General features: G+C 35.6%; 1 protein-coding gene across 1 annotated transcript in view; it reads right to left on the reverse strand.

Annotated features, from left to right (window-relative positions):
• The window catches only part of LOC110024758 (isoamylase 1, chloroplastic), a 29,445-nt gene that overhangs the window by 1,566 nt on the left and 11,170 nt on the right, over nt 1-16,709 (reverse strand). The window contains 9 exon segments of the mRNA XM_020724906.1: nt 232-315; nt 1,322-1,480; nt 5,723-5,815; nt 11,222-11,308; nt 11,502-11,628; nt 11,725-11,796; nt 12,859-12,944; nt 13,760-13,867; nt 13,942-14,083. Coding sequence (XP_020580565.1) covers nt 232-315; nt 1,322-1,480; nt 5,723-5,815; nt 11,222-11,308; nt 11,502-11,628; nt 11,725-11,796; nt 12,859-12,944; nt 13,760-13,867; nt 13,942-14,083 — 958 coding nt within the window.

The raw sequence follows: 16,709 nt of genomic DNA on the forward strand, positions 1-16,709 counted from the left end.
TATATATATATATATATAATTATTTGATTAAAAGTATGATTATTTTTAAATACAATTAAAACAAATTAAAATTATTTTTAATTGTTTTCAAAAATATATTAATTTATTTTTAAAAATAACAGATAAAAATATGTAAAAAGTACACTAAATAAATATGTTCTTAAAGACAAAAATAAATAAATAAAATAAAATAAGTCCCAAGCAGACGTTTAGGGTTTAAGTATACATTACCTGAGAAACCATGAGGCAGAGGAAGAAGTTACGCATTTGCCGTTTCCTCAACCTTTGAACCCACAAGCCTGCGGACTCTCCCTCCTGCAGTATTCCTAAAACACGTATTAGCTAATCTTTGTTTTGTTTCCCTCTATATCTTATATACTATGAAGCAATGGCGCATCTAAATGGCCACAAACTGTGGCAAGGCTTTTTTTAGGGAAATGTACACATGAAGCATACAATTTTTATGTATTTACATATCTCACAGCTAAACTTTCATATTTACATGCATAGAATTTGTGTTTTAAACCTATGCAAGAAATGATGTACTTCACTTTTAAAAAGTTACAAGTGTTATTTTTTATGTGATATTAAAAATTTGTGTGCTGTGTGTAAATGTGAAAATTTTAGTGTAAGATATGTAAATACATAAGCATTGTGTGATATGTATGTAGATGTACCTTTTTGTTCATTATAATGGATGAATACCTGTATGATAGTTTTTTTTTAGTATTAACAGTGGTTCTTTTTTAAAAAAATTTTAATGATATTTTATTTCATCATGTGATGCCTTCACTAAAAAATGATAAAAAAAAATTATAGGTTTCATATAAATAATTTATTACATATAAAAATGTCAATCTCTTCAATTTTTTTTTATTATGCCATATCATCATATTCGTGTCATATTTGTGTCCCCATGTCCGCATTCATGCCCATCCTTGATAGCTTACATCTAGTTTGCTACATTTTACACACAAAAAGAAAAGATGGCAGCAGCACTCTCAAGATTATTCATTGCAGAGCTAAAAATAAATAAAGATTATGCCATATCATCGTATTCGTGTCATATTTGTGTCCCCATGTCCACATTCATGCCCATCCTTCATAGCTTACATCTAGTTTGCTACATTTTACACACTAAAAGAAAAGATGGCAGCAGCACTCTCAAGATTATTCATTGCAGAGCTAAAAATAAATAAAGCAGCTTTTTGGTGAAAAAAAAAACTGAAATATAATAATTCACAATTAAATGATTATGTTCATGCTAAGAGATAAATGTGAGCTGAGCTTCAATGTAAATTAATTGAATATTAGTTATTACCTCGCCACAGTTCCAGCTCAAGTTATGATTCTCTCCGTCTCTGTTATCTTCACCATTTGCAAAGTTATTCTTCTTGTTGTATGTGACCAGATCTGCGAGAGTGAATCCATCATGTGCGCAAACAAAATTGATGCTGTTCCATGGCTTTCGTCCGCCTTCCTGATGAATGCTAGAAGTGAGGAGTATATAGTTGATATTAGGGTAATTACTGCACCATGAGAATAATGGGCTACTAAATGGTTAGACCCCAGTGGTTCATGCATTCTAGATAGGGGCATTTACATGCATACCGCCCAATTCCTATATATTTACATAGTTAACACCTAAACTTTGCTTTTTTACATTTATACCACCCAAATCTTTCAGATCACATAAAAAATAGCAACTCTTTTAACATTTAAAAGTAAATAAACATCTCATGCATAGGTTAGGTCACATACATCTAAAAATTAAAATTTGGGTGTCAGGTATGTAAATATATAAGAATTGACTGGTATTTATGTAAATCTTCCTTCTAGGCATTATCTAAAGATATGACCCGGCATATTGTGCTGGAAATGATCTTTAAAAGGATGATGATACATGGAGTGCATTGCAGCAGTCTAAAGATCTTTATGAATCACAAAATAAGGATGTGCATGAGTGAGCATTAATGACTTGAGGTCAAGCTAGACTCATTTTTTTATAAACTCGAGCAAAATCCAAATACAACATACAAAATAGCATTGCATGTTCTGTAATGATTTTTTGCAACATAATAAAATGATTTCTGATAAAAGAAATGCATGTAAAAATAAGCCTTGGTATGTTGGTTGACATCCTCGGTGTAAGACCCCTCAGGCTGGGGGTTTGAATCTCCTCCGGCACAGTTGGTCTTAGGAGTTGGTACTCAAATTGTTATACACATTATAAGTGGATGGAGGCCCGTATAATAGCCTCTGGCCATTTATTTTATATGTATGTATACATACATACATATGTACGTATACATACATACATATGTACGTATACATACATACATATGTACGTATACATACATACATATCTACGTATACATACATACATATCTACGTATACATACATACATATCTACGTATACATACATACATATATCTTAAGATGACACTTTTTTATGATCTACGAGATTGAAATTACTTATGGATGGAGTTTCAGCAGTATTCATGAGAATTTAACAATTCATCAAGCCTAAGGAAAAAATTAAAGATGATTTGAGAACCTAAAAAATCATAAAAGTTCAGCTTTCTTCCAATTTTACCTTTTGCATATAACACTATACTCAAATTCAATAACACACTATTGTTTGGGATCCACATCATAAGAGTTGTATGTGCACAGATTTCATCAACTTTCATAATGAATAAATCATTTATTAAGCATGAAAAATATGATGACAAGGAAACATACAATTGCTTTAAGAAGTTCAATTTTACTGATGTATTTCATCATCCAAACTGCTCAGTACCGGAATGATAAGTATGATAGAGCTACAAATTTTAATTTTGAACTATCTTAGTTCCTACTCTTTGAAATAGTACATTTCTTTAAATGTAATTATAGCCATATGTATATGTTGGAATCTTGCAGCATGTCTACTGAGAAGAAAATTGCTCATCTCGAAAAAAAAGAAAGAAGATGGTGATGAGTTTAACTTACTACGCTAAATGGATGCCTAAACAAGGAGGTCACAAGCACATTAATTACAGTAAATTTAAAGTGCTTTGATCATGAGATATGCCCATTACAATGAAAGCCAAAACAATGTAGCGAACCTAATAACTATGAGCAATTTGCGCAAGCCGCCTTCACCCATCCCCATCCTTCACTACGAATGTCTTGCATAATCCTGCCTCCCCCGATCTCACAAATCAAGTAATTACCCATCACTTTTCTGCCAGCCACCTTCCCGGATCACACGATTCAAGGTCTCCGACACCTGACTTCTCGCGCCCATCTTGCACCTTAGGTCACTGACTTAATCAAGTGATTTCTCTCACACTCACTGCCAATCGATTTTCCACACCAACTCTAGTCGCGATTAAAGATCACGTGCAGCTAGAGCAGTGCAATAGTTGTCGAAACCACCCTCGCTCCTTGCGTGCCTTTTTCCTAGCTATCTAATCTTCCCAATCAAATCCTCTTCCTCTTGAAATCCGAGTCACCAGTCTTCCGCTGTCACTTAAGCAACATTCACCAAGTTTCTGCTAGCAGCCGCCAGATTTTTCCCCACATCCCATTTATACCATTACATATTTATCTAAAAAATGTTATAACATAAAGATAAATTTATGATAAGATAATAAGTTAAATACAAAAAAAATCTAACATGAGAGTTCCTCACTACCTGAGCCTGATTTGAAGACTTCTGCTCGAATTGATGCTTCGAAACTCACACAAAACCCACAAGACCACCTTCGGCCTTGTCTTCTGCTCGACAAAACCTTCAGCTCAGATAACACACCCGATATTAGATGCTAGTGCACTTGTCTCCATCCTAGTTTTTTCCTTGTCATCTTCCCCTTTTGATTGTCGTAAAGACGAGCATGTTCGTTTCTTCTTCTGCCACTATTTCTTCTTCTCCTCCTTTGCTTTGAACTATTTCTTCTTCTTCTCCTTTGCTTCAAATTGGTACACTTATCCCTAAACAAAACTGATGAAACTATTGAGGCATTTCTTTCTCACCCAAAAAAACTGCATTGGTTGAAATTTCTGATAATATAATATTATTAATTAATTATTTATTTATTTAATTATCATATACAATCAGATTAGCATTAGAGCTAATAATCATTTGATCTTATTTATTTCTTGATCGCATATATGGTAAATTTCTGGTTGATTGTTCACACTATATGTCCTGGTACCTTGTCATTTATGCTTTAATAAAAATAGTTATTTACTGGGTTTGATTTACCAAACTCATTTATTGATATTTTCTTATATGAGGTTCTAAATGTGTGTTTGGTGAACAATGGCCACAAGAGTAGACCTATTAGTATTGTTTCGGTAATATTAATTTATGTATTATTTCTATTTAATTCTTTTAGGTTTTGGGTAATTGCTTATGTATTTCATGTTTTGATTTTTTTCATTTAGTTTCTTTTTCTTTTGTCAGTTGTATTAGTAGTTGACTGATGAAATGGAATTAAAAAATTAGTCTCCTCAATTACTTGCTTTTCATGTTTTCCATATATAAATCTTTTATTTTGTGAGTACAAACTATATTCATATATTCATTCAACACACCTCGAGTTGTAAGTATGTAACCCCTTCCAGACCTGGGGTGTGATAAAAAATGAACTCTATATTAGTTAGTATAAATACATGATACAATTGTCAACTTTCTTAAAAGATCACTAGAGTGAATGCGTGAGATAGAAAAAAGAAGAGGAAGATGAAGATAAAAAGAACAATAGTACGAGGGAGAGGGAGAAAGAGAGATAAAGTGAAAAAGCAGAATGAACGAAAACACTCCAAAGCTTGCTTACATAACATTCTTGAGAGTAGGAGGTCCCCAATGTCAATGGCTGCCAAGAAATTGTACAAATGTGGAAGATGTAACCATAAGGCCCATCTTGATAGAAAAACTGAATTTATAGCTATAGTGGTTTGGTGATTGGCCGACAAAGATTAGGTGAGTTTTGTGCATCCTGTTGGCTGTTGTGATGAGTGGCAGGCAGGTGATAGTAACGGAAATGCTGGGATCAATAGCAACCATAAAAGATGGAGAAAAGCAGATCATTGTGGTGGCAATAGACCCCATACAGTATCACCATTGACATTGTAGATACATCCTTGCTCTTGGATCTTGAGCGTGCCCTTTACGTGGAAAAAGAGTTCTGATGTGTGGTGCGACTCGGTAGAGATGGTAACTAATGTTGTGAGTTCTGGTAATTAAAGAGGATTTAAATGTGATTGAAAGTTCTCGAGATAGAATCAAGAGAAAGCTTCTTGCAATGATTCCCCAAATTGAAACTGAGAAATCTTAGTAGTTCTTAAGACGATGAATATCAATAGTCTTAGTGATGCTAAAAAGAATTCAAAACTTCAATCTTGCATTTGAAGGTCATAATATCAAACTTTAATTGAGGCAACAATGATGGGGAGAAGCCTCTATCTCTCTCTCTCTCTAAATATAGATATTGACATGCAGACAATCTAATAAGTTTTGTTCAAATTCAGGTCATCTACATAACAAACAAGCCAAACTTGCGGCAGTTATCTAGACTAAAAAAAATCAATCCTCTACTGCCTTAATAGAAATATGGATTGAAAAATACATTTAAATCGAACGTCTAAAGCTTGTGATGCTCAATCGCAAAAGTAAATCAAAGAAAAGAGCACTAATCATTATTGCGTATAGCTTAATCCATAAAATCCTACCTGATATAGGTTGGGGCTTCCGCAAAGGCATCGAGCAAATGCTCCTGCAAATCCATCAGTGCCCTTAATAAATTGCCGCACCACATCACGGTACTGAGTTGAATAGTAAGAAAAACTCCAGTTATGCCTTGGTAAAGAAAGCCAACAAAAAATTGCAAATAATATCACGCTAGTCGAGAAATAAAGATTAGTGCGTCAAAATCGAAGTTCACCAAAGTAATTGGAGTCAGTTTAAGAGGAAAAAAGTTTATAAATAACAAGCACCAAAAGATTTTCATTATTCATTTTTACAAATAACATAAATAACGTTATATAATAGTTAGAAGTAATAATATTTAAATGTCCTCCGTCACATCAAGGAAGACAAGTATGGGCATTGAGTGAAGCACCTGTACGAGCAATCATTATGTCCACAATGTTAAGAAGGGGCGTATAAGCATTTGAAGGGGTTCCTACACAAACAAAATCAAATACAAAGAGTAAATAAACTCCATACCATACAAGAATTATGGTGGCAATCTCGCTCATATACCCTCATATAAGATCATGGCATGTTTGCAAGGAAAGGGGAGAATTTTGCGATTGTGAGAGGGATGAGAGAGAGATAAGGAGCCAAAATCAACAAAATCATAATTCGGTTAGGTTTGAAGGAGGAGAGGTGCTCGGGTGAGGATGAAGCACAAGAGAAGTGGCCGAAGGGGGCCTCACATGCGCACACGCGAGCATGTCAAACAAAAGAAGAGCGAGCGGTAGTAATGTTTCTATAAAATTATTATAACAGACTAATGAAATGATGATAATAAATGCTTTCTACCAATCCTTTTTCTCCTTATTTCCTATAGCCTGCCCTTATCTCTCTTGCTTTCTCAATCTACTCATCCACTTCACCTTTTCTCCTCTCAACCTTCTCCTTCAAGGCAAGCTTAACAAGGACTCAAATAATCAACCACGCCTCTTACTGCCTCTATAACTCATCCTTTGTTTCAAGATTAACTTTGAATAAAAAGACTTATGTATCACTGTTGAGATTTGTATCTAATATAGGGTCTTATTTATAAATAGATGAAGTTTAGAGATTTATTTGTAAATGTTGTACCTTGTAAGGTTCTATATATGTCTCTACTTGTGAAGGATCGAGCGGCTTTGTACAGATGGTCAAAAAGAATTGTCGCTTTGTTTTGCGGAAAAAAAAGATCGCGGCGGTGTGGTCTTGCCTAGTCCCCGCAATCTAGGCTTACATCATTGTGATTAAGGATGTCAAGGGAAAAAGATAGTGTAAGAGGTAAAAAATTGTAGCTTCTGGGAATGATAGATCCTAAAGTTTTGAAGATCTTGGTCGGGCTCATACATGAAGCTATCATCGCGACAAGAGCCACTACCTCAACACGTGTTTCGGCTCAGCCAAATGGACTTCTAGGAATGCAATCAACTTTGGCTGCCTCAAGCTCAAGTAGGACAGGTGCTCCGGAGGAAACCCGCAGGTGCTACAACTACAAAGAATTGCGACACCTAAGTAAGACTTGTCCAAATCTACCCAAGGAGAGAGAGATGGTTGGATGTGAACAACCTAGAGGTCATCGTCGTAATCGTGGGGGGTAAAGGAGTAAAAGAGGGGACTAACAGACAAATCTGATGATAGCGGAGAATGAGGGAAAGACAAGGGTGATCTTTACTGATGAGGATCACGAGTTATTGGACATGCTGAAAATGATACAGAGAGCGGCAGGTGATGTCACTGGGAATGCAACCATCTTATCGTCATCCAATGGCAACACTGATACTTATGCTCACGCAGCCAAAGATACTCATAATATACATACTCTTGCCTCTCTATCCACTACAAGATCAATATAATGAATAATAGATTATGGTGCATCTCGACATATGATAAATAACGCTAGGGATTTATTTCTCTTTCTATACTCATCTAGTAGTTCTAGAGAGCCTTTAGACAGCTGATAGCACAACACAACCTATGATTGGTGAGAGTATAGTCAGATGTACTGATTCTATGACTTTGTCCAATGTTTTGCATGCTCATTTCTTTTTAATGAATTTTTTATCCATTAGTGTCATTATTTTCCATTTAAAATGCATTATTTCTTTTGATATTCCTCAGGTGATCTTCCAAGAGAAAGGGACAGACCAGACACTTGGGACTGGAACGCAACATAGCGAACTCTGGTACTTGGATCGAGAGGGGATGGACTCAACTCTGACATCCATGGTGAAAAGTGCTGCAGTAGGAGAATCTGAGATGAACGTTGAGGATGCGTTACTGCTGCATCACAGACGTATGAGACATTCTAGAATTAATTTACTAATTTAGTTGTATCTATCTATGTATGAAAAGACAAATAAGGAGAAACTCGTGTGTGATGTTTGTATGTTTGGCAAGCTCACAAGGTGCTCTTATGTCAATTATAGGAAGAGAAGCTTTGGTGTGTTTGATTTGATACATGTTGATGTATGAGAGCATTATCCTACTAGTTCTATGAATGATTATCGTTATTTTGTTACGTTTATTGATTGTTTTTATCGTGTTACCTAGATGTACTTGACGAGATTGAAGAGTAAAATGGATGTTAGTTTTAAAGATTTTCACAAGGCAATCCAGACCAAATTTGATGCAGTTATGAAGGCACTAAGATCTCATAATAGAACAAAATATATCAACAAAGCATTTGGGAACTACCTGTCAGCTCAAGAGATACATCATCAAATGGCATGCCCATACACAACAACACGGAATGGAGTAGCAAAGAGGTAGAATGAACAACTTATAGAGGTAGCCCGAAGCAAGATGATGACACCGACATCATCTGTATTTGATTCAAAATTATCAAGTGATATTATTCATCATACGTTTTGGGAGGAAACTTGACATTGCGAACTTTTTTCTTATTCTGACATCTCACATTTGCATGAAACATTCATTGTGTCATTAAGCTCTATCTCTATACTTAAATGTTGGTATGTTGTTAAAGAGGATCTCAAGGGGAAAGCGGCGATGCATGAAGAGCTTGGAACTCTTGATAAAAACGAAACATGGGAGATTGTACCACTACCAGCAAGGAAGAAGACAGCTGGATGCAAGTGGACCTTTAAAGTCAAGCAAACTCCAAAAGAGAATATGAAGGGGTACAAAGCAAGACTAATGATAAAAGAGTACAGTCAGGCGTATGACATTGACTACAATGAAACATTAACACCAGTAGCAAAGATGAGAACGGTGAGGACACTAACTTCTCCGGCCGTGAATTGTGGATGAACACTCAACTAACTAGATGTGAAGAATGATTTTCTTAATGAAGAGCTACTAGAGGAGGTATATATGGAGATACCACCAGGATTCGATACATCCCAAACAGTGTGCAAAGAAGCCTAGTTTGACAAGTTTAAAATAACGATGATTGGCATGGGATATCAGCAATCAATGCAGACAACACGGTGTTCTTTCGGCAACATGAGGTCACACTACCGTACTTGTTGTGTATTAAGATGACAAAATTATCACTAGTGATGATGAAACAGAGATTGCTTAACTAAAAGGGAAGATTGGGGAAGCAATTTAAAGTAAGGGATATAGAACATCTAAATACTTTCATGGGATTAAAGCGGCCAATAGACCTGAGGGGATGGTCCAATCTCAGAGAAAGTATATATTGTATCTTCTCACGGAGACATGTATGAGGTGGTGCAAATCTGCAGCCTCCAATTTATCAGAAGATCAAGCTCAGTACAAAGGCAGGTGAATTGGTTGATCGTCAAACGTACCAGAGGCTGGCGGGCCGCCTGATCTATGTGTCAAACTCGACCCCATATTTCTTTTGCAGTAAGTACAGTGAGTCGCTACATACATGATCCAAAAAATGGACATATGTAGATATTGAGGGTCTTTTTGCAATTCTGACTGAGTGAGTTGTACTGATGATAGGAGGTTCATATTTGTATACTGCATGTTCGTAGGGGGCAACTTGGTCTCTTAGAAGAGCAAAAAACAATCAGTAGTAGTAAAATCAACAACAGAGGCAGAGTATAAGGTCATAGAGTAGTTGCGAGATGATGCGACTGAGAGCCTTGTTCGTAAAGCTCAAGGTAGACCAAGGAGCTCAAATGAAGTTGTGGCGCGACTAGTCAGCGATCAACATCGCCAACAACCCGGTGCAACATAGTAGAACCAAACGTGGAGATTGATAGGTTCTTCATCCAAAAAAAGCGGAATAACGGACTAATGAAGCCAAGTCATGTAGCCTCTAGAGAGCAAGTGACTGACTGTCTCGCCAAAGGACTTCTCATTAGATTTGTCTAGGTTATGTGGAAAGATGGGCTTAGTGAATATCTTTGCCCATTTTGAGGGAGAGTGTTGAGATTTGTATCTAATGTAGTGTCGTATTTGTAAATAGATAAAATCTAAGGATTTATTTATAAATGTTGTAACTTGTAAGGCTCTCTATATAAGCCCCTCATCAATGAAATGAAAGGAAATTTTTTGTGCAATTTCTTTCTTTAATAACCTTCCTTTTTTTCCGGCTAAAATGAAAAACTGCCGATCTTATTGATTAAAAACGAACGTTACAAAACAATTACAAAGCAGCAGGGAAACACAAAAAGAAACTGAAAGAAGATGATCAATTGAGTAAAAAAAACAGTATATCAGGCTCTTAAAGTTAAGCCCGAGTGAACTGGCTAGCTTGTCTTATCACCACAACCATCCTCTATCTTCAAGCTAAACATGCTATTTAAGCTATCACAAGGATAAAGTTTAACCGCGCTAATCATAGTTATTCACCACACATTTCAAGATTAATTTATACTTTTTCTCAACCAAATGGTTGTTTGTTAATCCGAACTAACATGAAAAGCCTAAATACTAGTGAGGTTATCTTTATCATATAAAATAAACCAAACAAGACATAGGCTTATTTTATAAGATAAAACCCCTGAAAATCAGGACGTCCTTATATAACATGACACCACAACTCTAAATTCCCTAAAATTACCAGGCATTAACGCAAGAAAAAACATTAGCTTTCACATTTCATTCGCCAAATCTTCAAAGAACCATGAAAATTTTAACATAACCCAACTTTCTTTATGTCATATTTCTACGCCCCTTTAATTCCTTTACAACGCACTAAGCCTTCTTTTAATAGCATAAATCCACGCTACTTAATTCCTTTATATCTTCAAGATCATCAAGATATTTTAGCAACTGTAAATTTAATTCAGATTTTATTTTCCAACAACTATCATGCGACAGTTCTGCACATAATCTTAATAAAATTGCGAGATGGTAACTTTGGTCTCAAACTTAACAGAAGTAACTTCTTTAAGCCATTTGGTTCCCGAATTTTCTATGAACTTCAACAAAACGCAATGAATGTCACTTGGTTAAGATGGTAATGTTAATGATAAGCAATTGTATCAGACTATATGAAATTCCAAAAATTCAATGAAATTCCTCCATATCATTTCAGAAAAACAACATCGACTAACCTGCCCATTCCATTCAGACCAAATTTGAAAATGAGGGAACCGGCCAACTTGATAAAGGCCTCCCGCATCCCATGCCTCAGCAATCAGCTATTGCATGTGAAAAGAAATTGTAATTTAAGCACTGATATTTTCTGAAGAAAATTTGAAAAAATCATTATAACAATTCCAAGGCTATAGAACCAGGACCCTATTAAGGATGCAAAAGCTTAGCTATGTCTCACCAATGTAACATTAGAGATCATGTTGAATTTAGATTAAGAAAATGAATAGGCATCAGTACCTTGACCCCTCTAAGAACTGGATCATTACTAATCATGTCAATGAGTGGAGGGTTGCTAAGAGGGGTTCCCATAGTGAGTAGGTCCCCTTCTACTTGCCTTCCATATGCACTAACTGAATCCCATAAACTTGAGGAGAAAAAATGTATTACAAACATAAACTATAATTATAGGGCATATTTTGTGAACATTAAATTGGTCTATATTTAAAATAGTAAAAAATACCTAGTAGCCCTTGTCAGTATAGAGGCAAGGTCAAAGCGAAAGCCATCAACGTGCATCTCTGTAACCCAGTATCTGTAAAAATCCACTGAAAAGCATATGAGAAATAGGAATCAAAACCTTAGAAGATTCACTTATGTCATCAATTTTTTATGACTCGGCTTTGATATTATTCAACAACACGCTACTGAACTGATTGACCCATAATGCTCACATGGGGTCCTGCAATCCTTTTGTAAAAGGCCTTTTGATAATTGTATTATTGTCCAAAGCATGGTTTGGTAAAACTGTTAAAACTAGTACATTTCACTAGTTTTGGATCAGTTTTAACCAGATCAACTACGAAACATAGTGCATAGTATCAGTTTTGGATGATAATGATGAGTTTAGATCAAATTAGATCAAGTTTTGAAAAAATCGGGTCGATCTTTCAACGCCTTTGGAGATAATAGTGGGCAATAAGATTAAAATTTCAAAACATAACTAGTAATCAACATATTGTTTTAAATTATGAATAAATGATCATTATTAAAAACAAAATAAAATATTGAATATCTTTTTATCACTCAAATTTATTCATGAAAATTAAGTTAAAGTTGGAAAAATGAAAAATTTGTACTAAAACTTTCACTGAAATGGTATAAAAGCATACAATTATTTAAAAAAAAAAGGAAATTTACATAAATAGCACCCAATCCTTATGCATTTACTTATCTCACACCCAAACTTCGATTTTTACACCCTAAGCACCCTAACCTACGTATGAAAAGGCGGATTACACTATTCCCACCTTTTCATACAAAGGAAAATGTGCTTTAGGTGTAAAAATCAAACTTTGGATGTGAGATAAGTAAATGCATAAGAATTTGGTGCAATGTATGTAAATTCCCCTTTAAAAAATACATCTTTATATAGGGAGGACATGGGGGTAATCTCAAAGAATTTTTATGTTATATGATGGAATTGACATATACTTATAGACTTGTGATTAGAATATATTTCCGGTAAAAGAAAGAATTCATATCTCATTGGTTTATTTTTCAAAATTCTAAAATAACTTTTGCAAGGCAATATACTAGTTTTTATACCAGATTCTCTACAGATATATCCTGACAGATATCATGACCAGAGGGCTACCTCATACAATCTTTAATGAATCGACGGACGATTGGATGGTTACAATTAAAGGTGTTCCCACAACCAGAGTAATTGTAGAAGTCGCCCTGTAGAAAAATCAATAATTTGCAGAAACTCAGCTAACTTTTTTTCAATCTAAATGTTCAACATCTGCCATTAAGTAGCAATGTATTGAGGGGAAAAAATTAAAAAAGACGTTCAAGCAAGATGTGTGAAACTCATTCAACAAGCACACGAACACAAAATGTGTTAAATTGATAATATTGTTGAATTTCAAAATGTAAATTTTAAATTTGAATTGCAAGTATTTAGTTGGGCCACTTAAACTATGTTTTTTGTACATCAGCAACACCGGCAAGATGATCTGAAACTCTAGCATCTTTGTGTCTTTCATCATCTCTAACAAATAGGTGTTTGGGACTAGTAGAATGTTTTCATGCAACATTTGCATGTTTTATTGTTTGTCTTCTTCTTTATCTCCCTTCTCTTGTTCCTCTTCTTTTCTTATGATTGGCTAAAAATGTTACTAACTTTATCTCCAATTTATATTAGAAGGCCAAAATCTCATAATTGGAGTGGGATTGCATCTGTTTTCTAGATTTTTCGTTACAGTAATTTCTTAAAACTAATAGCTTGCTTTCCTGTGAAATTTGCAGACAGTCTTGTTGTAGGTTGCTTGCAACAAATTTTTAAAAAGAAAAATTTCCTATAACTCTCTACAACGCATATTAAATCCTAAAATCCAGAATGTTCTACGTCTCATGATAAGTTCAGCGAATTGACTATGACAGCATGTAAAGTGTCACTGTACGTGCAAATCACTTAATAAAATGTGCTCAAATGAAAATTATTCATATTAAAAAATTTGAAAGAAAAAAAACTGAAATTTAAGAAAAAGCACCTTCGGCGCAATCATATAATAAGTTCTGTTATCAATGCCCCTGAATGAGATTATGGGACCATTCTCGTTTCCCTCAGCGGTATGATTGAAAACAATATCAATGACGACCTGGCAAGCAAATCAAAGTGATGAGAGAAGGATAATAACAACAAAAGTCGCCTAAGAAGCAAATATTTTGTCACCTCAATGCCTCGTTTGTGAGCTTCTCTAACAAGCATTTTGAATTCATTTATCACATCACGGCCAGCATTAGCCGTACCAGTAGTTGAATATCTTGACATCGGTGAAAAGAAGTTGATCGTTGAGTAACCCCAGAAATTCATCCTAACATTAGAACTAGGAAATTTTAGAGAGGAAAAGATGAGTTCCAAGAAAAGTGAAAACACTCTGGTGAAGACAGTTAAAAGTTACAATATCTCCATTACCCATATCCATGGAGAATAAAAAATTTGAAATCAAAATATGTAGTAAAAATTATAAGCTGATGTCCTCTTTGCTTATTCCACTGTCTGTCTTGCTCAAACGCAATGAAAACGGCATACAGTGGATGAGACGTTGAGCAAAATTGCCTTATATGTCTTCATCACAACAAAATTTACTCCACCATCGCTTGTTTTGCAAAGCAACCTATGCCGATATATTTGGAAGATTACATATATTTAAAAAAGATACCCATAAAGCCCAATCCTCCACACACAAATAAAGTAACAAAAAATTACTTGTGTGGCGAAGAAACCAAAATTGACATGTACATGTGCAACTGGAATGTTACAAGCAAGAGCCAATACATATGTGCTACCACTTTTGCGCTTTCCATGTCATGCCATAATTCTCCCATCTCAGGCCATGCAGCCTCAATGTCGTACCCATATCTCTCGTTCCACCATTAATATAAAATACTAACTAATAAAAAATGTAAACCAATTCATTCTTTCCTCATTCGCACATAAATGCAAATGAATTTAAATCGCTTTAAAGATGCAATAAAATCATAATTTGCTAAATTTTGCAATATATATATATATATATTTTTTCTTTGAGAAAGCACAAAAACTAATATATTAAATAAAAAAAAAGGATACAGATAGATTGTGTGGGAAGACCAAAACAAGACATTCTACCCACATGATAACCACAAATAGTTACAAAAAGAGAAAATACATAAAAATACATGAGAGACCTAAAGAAAAAACCTAAAAGTGTTAAAATACGGAGTATCAGGTAGCTAGTGAGTGACCCAATTTTGCCTCGCCTCTGCCTCTAGTTCTAGGGAAGGAGCCAGCTAATAAATTGGTAAGATGAGTGTCATTGCCAGTAGTAACTAATGTATCATCCAATAAATTCTCAAGCTCGAGTCAGCCTCCATTTTTCTTCTTCCTCCTGGAATAGACCTGTCTTTCATCATCCGAAGATTGGCTCGCCAGATCAATTAATTGGTCTAAAGTGTGTCGGACATGTGTAGATTGTTGAACATTAGAAGCAACTACTTGTTGTACCAGCTAGTCTTTTATCGAATCGAATGTGCACTCTCGTGTGTCTTGATCTATAAGTGAGTTTTCTTTAATAATAGTGAGTGGCATAAGCACATTTGGATCTGTACCTATAGTATGGTGTTCTTCATTTGGGACTGGGGTGTTGGAAAGAGAATCGGGTTGCACCTTCTCAGCAGGGATGGTATACGGCTGATCTTTAGCGAAATTCGACCTTAGATGAGGATGCAAGCACTAGCAAATAGTAGAACTGTAGTCAAACATACTACAATGAGAGCAATAAGGAGAGTGTGGTTTTATTTTAATTTTTTGTCAATACTCATTGTGAGTGGTGTCAACCCATACCTCATCCGGAGCTAGTTGAGTGATAGCTATTTCAACTAACACACAAGTCACAGAGGATTTAGTGACAGCAAACGTAGGACTATCAACCTTGAAAGACTTATCGTAAGCAGTTGCTAAAAATTTGATAATTTCCAAGTTGAATAGATGTAATTTTAACCCCAGAAACTTTATCCAAACAAGAATGATAGGGGACTCCGCTTTTGGATCAAAATCAACAGTCCACATGAGAATTTTCATAAAACGGTTGTCTATCTTGATAACTTTTTGAGAAAAAATGTGAGCGTAATCAGCATCGTGAGATAACTGAATAAATATATGTCGACCGTCAAATGAGTCAATATTCAAACTGTCCCATAGCTTCATAGCATCAAACTATTTTTGAATGATTTCCAGCTTTGGGTGACCACAAAGAAATTTTCCCACTAGAGCAAAAACGCCAAGAGGACGCGAGAGTATTGGTTTTAACCTCAGTGAGAATAAGAGCAGACTTCCCATTTTTTTCAAGCTTTTTAATGAAAGTGTGATCACCGCACCTTCAAGAGCGTCGATTGAGGAATATTGCAGGACTTGTCAATATAAAAACCAGATTCTAAACCTGAAGGAGGAGCACGAGTAGAAATAGGACAGTCACCGACAAGTACATTGGCATAGAAATGCATCGTCGAGGCCATCAACAAAACGGTCAGGCAGCTGCTAGAAAAAGTAGAGCAAAGATAAATTCTGTCAGGCAGGTGATAGGGACTGTTCAAGTATAGGAGACCTTCTGTCGGGCAGGGCGACAAAGGCGATTCTGTTGAGTGAGGCCGGCAGGGCGAAGGCGTCGTCGAGGAAGAAACTGTTTGTCGGGCAAGAGGCAAGCAGACAGGCGCGTCTTTGGTTAGGGGCGAAGATGGCATCGTCGTCTACGGGTGCTGCGAGACAAAACGTCTGTCGGAGGCGAGTCGGAGGCTAGGCCGTGATAACAAACGACATCGTTAGGCTGGAAAGACAAAACTCGAGCTTATGAATTCATGAAAACGACGTCGTGGTAGATGACGGAGATGTGAGTCTGATAGTTTCACCGTCGGGAATCGCCCATCATATATATATATATATATATCCAATCCTCCACACAC

Source organism: Phalaenopsis equestris, unplaced genomic scaffold, assembly GCF_001263595.1.
Source record: "Phalaenopsis equestris unplaced genomic scaffold, ASM126359v1 Scaffold000273, whole genome shotgun sequence".
NCBI classification, from domain to species: domain Eukaryota; kingdom Viridiplantae; phylum Streptophyta; class Magnoliopsida; order Asparagales; family Orchidaceae; genus Phalaenopsis; species Phalaenopsis equestris.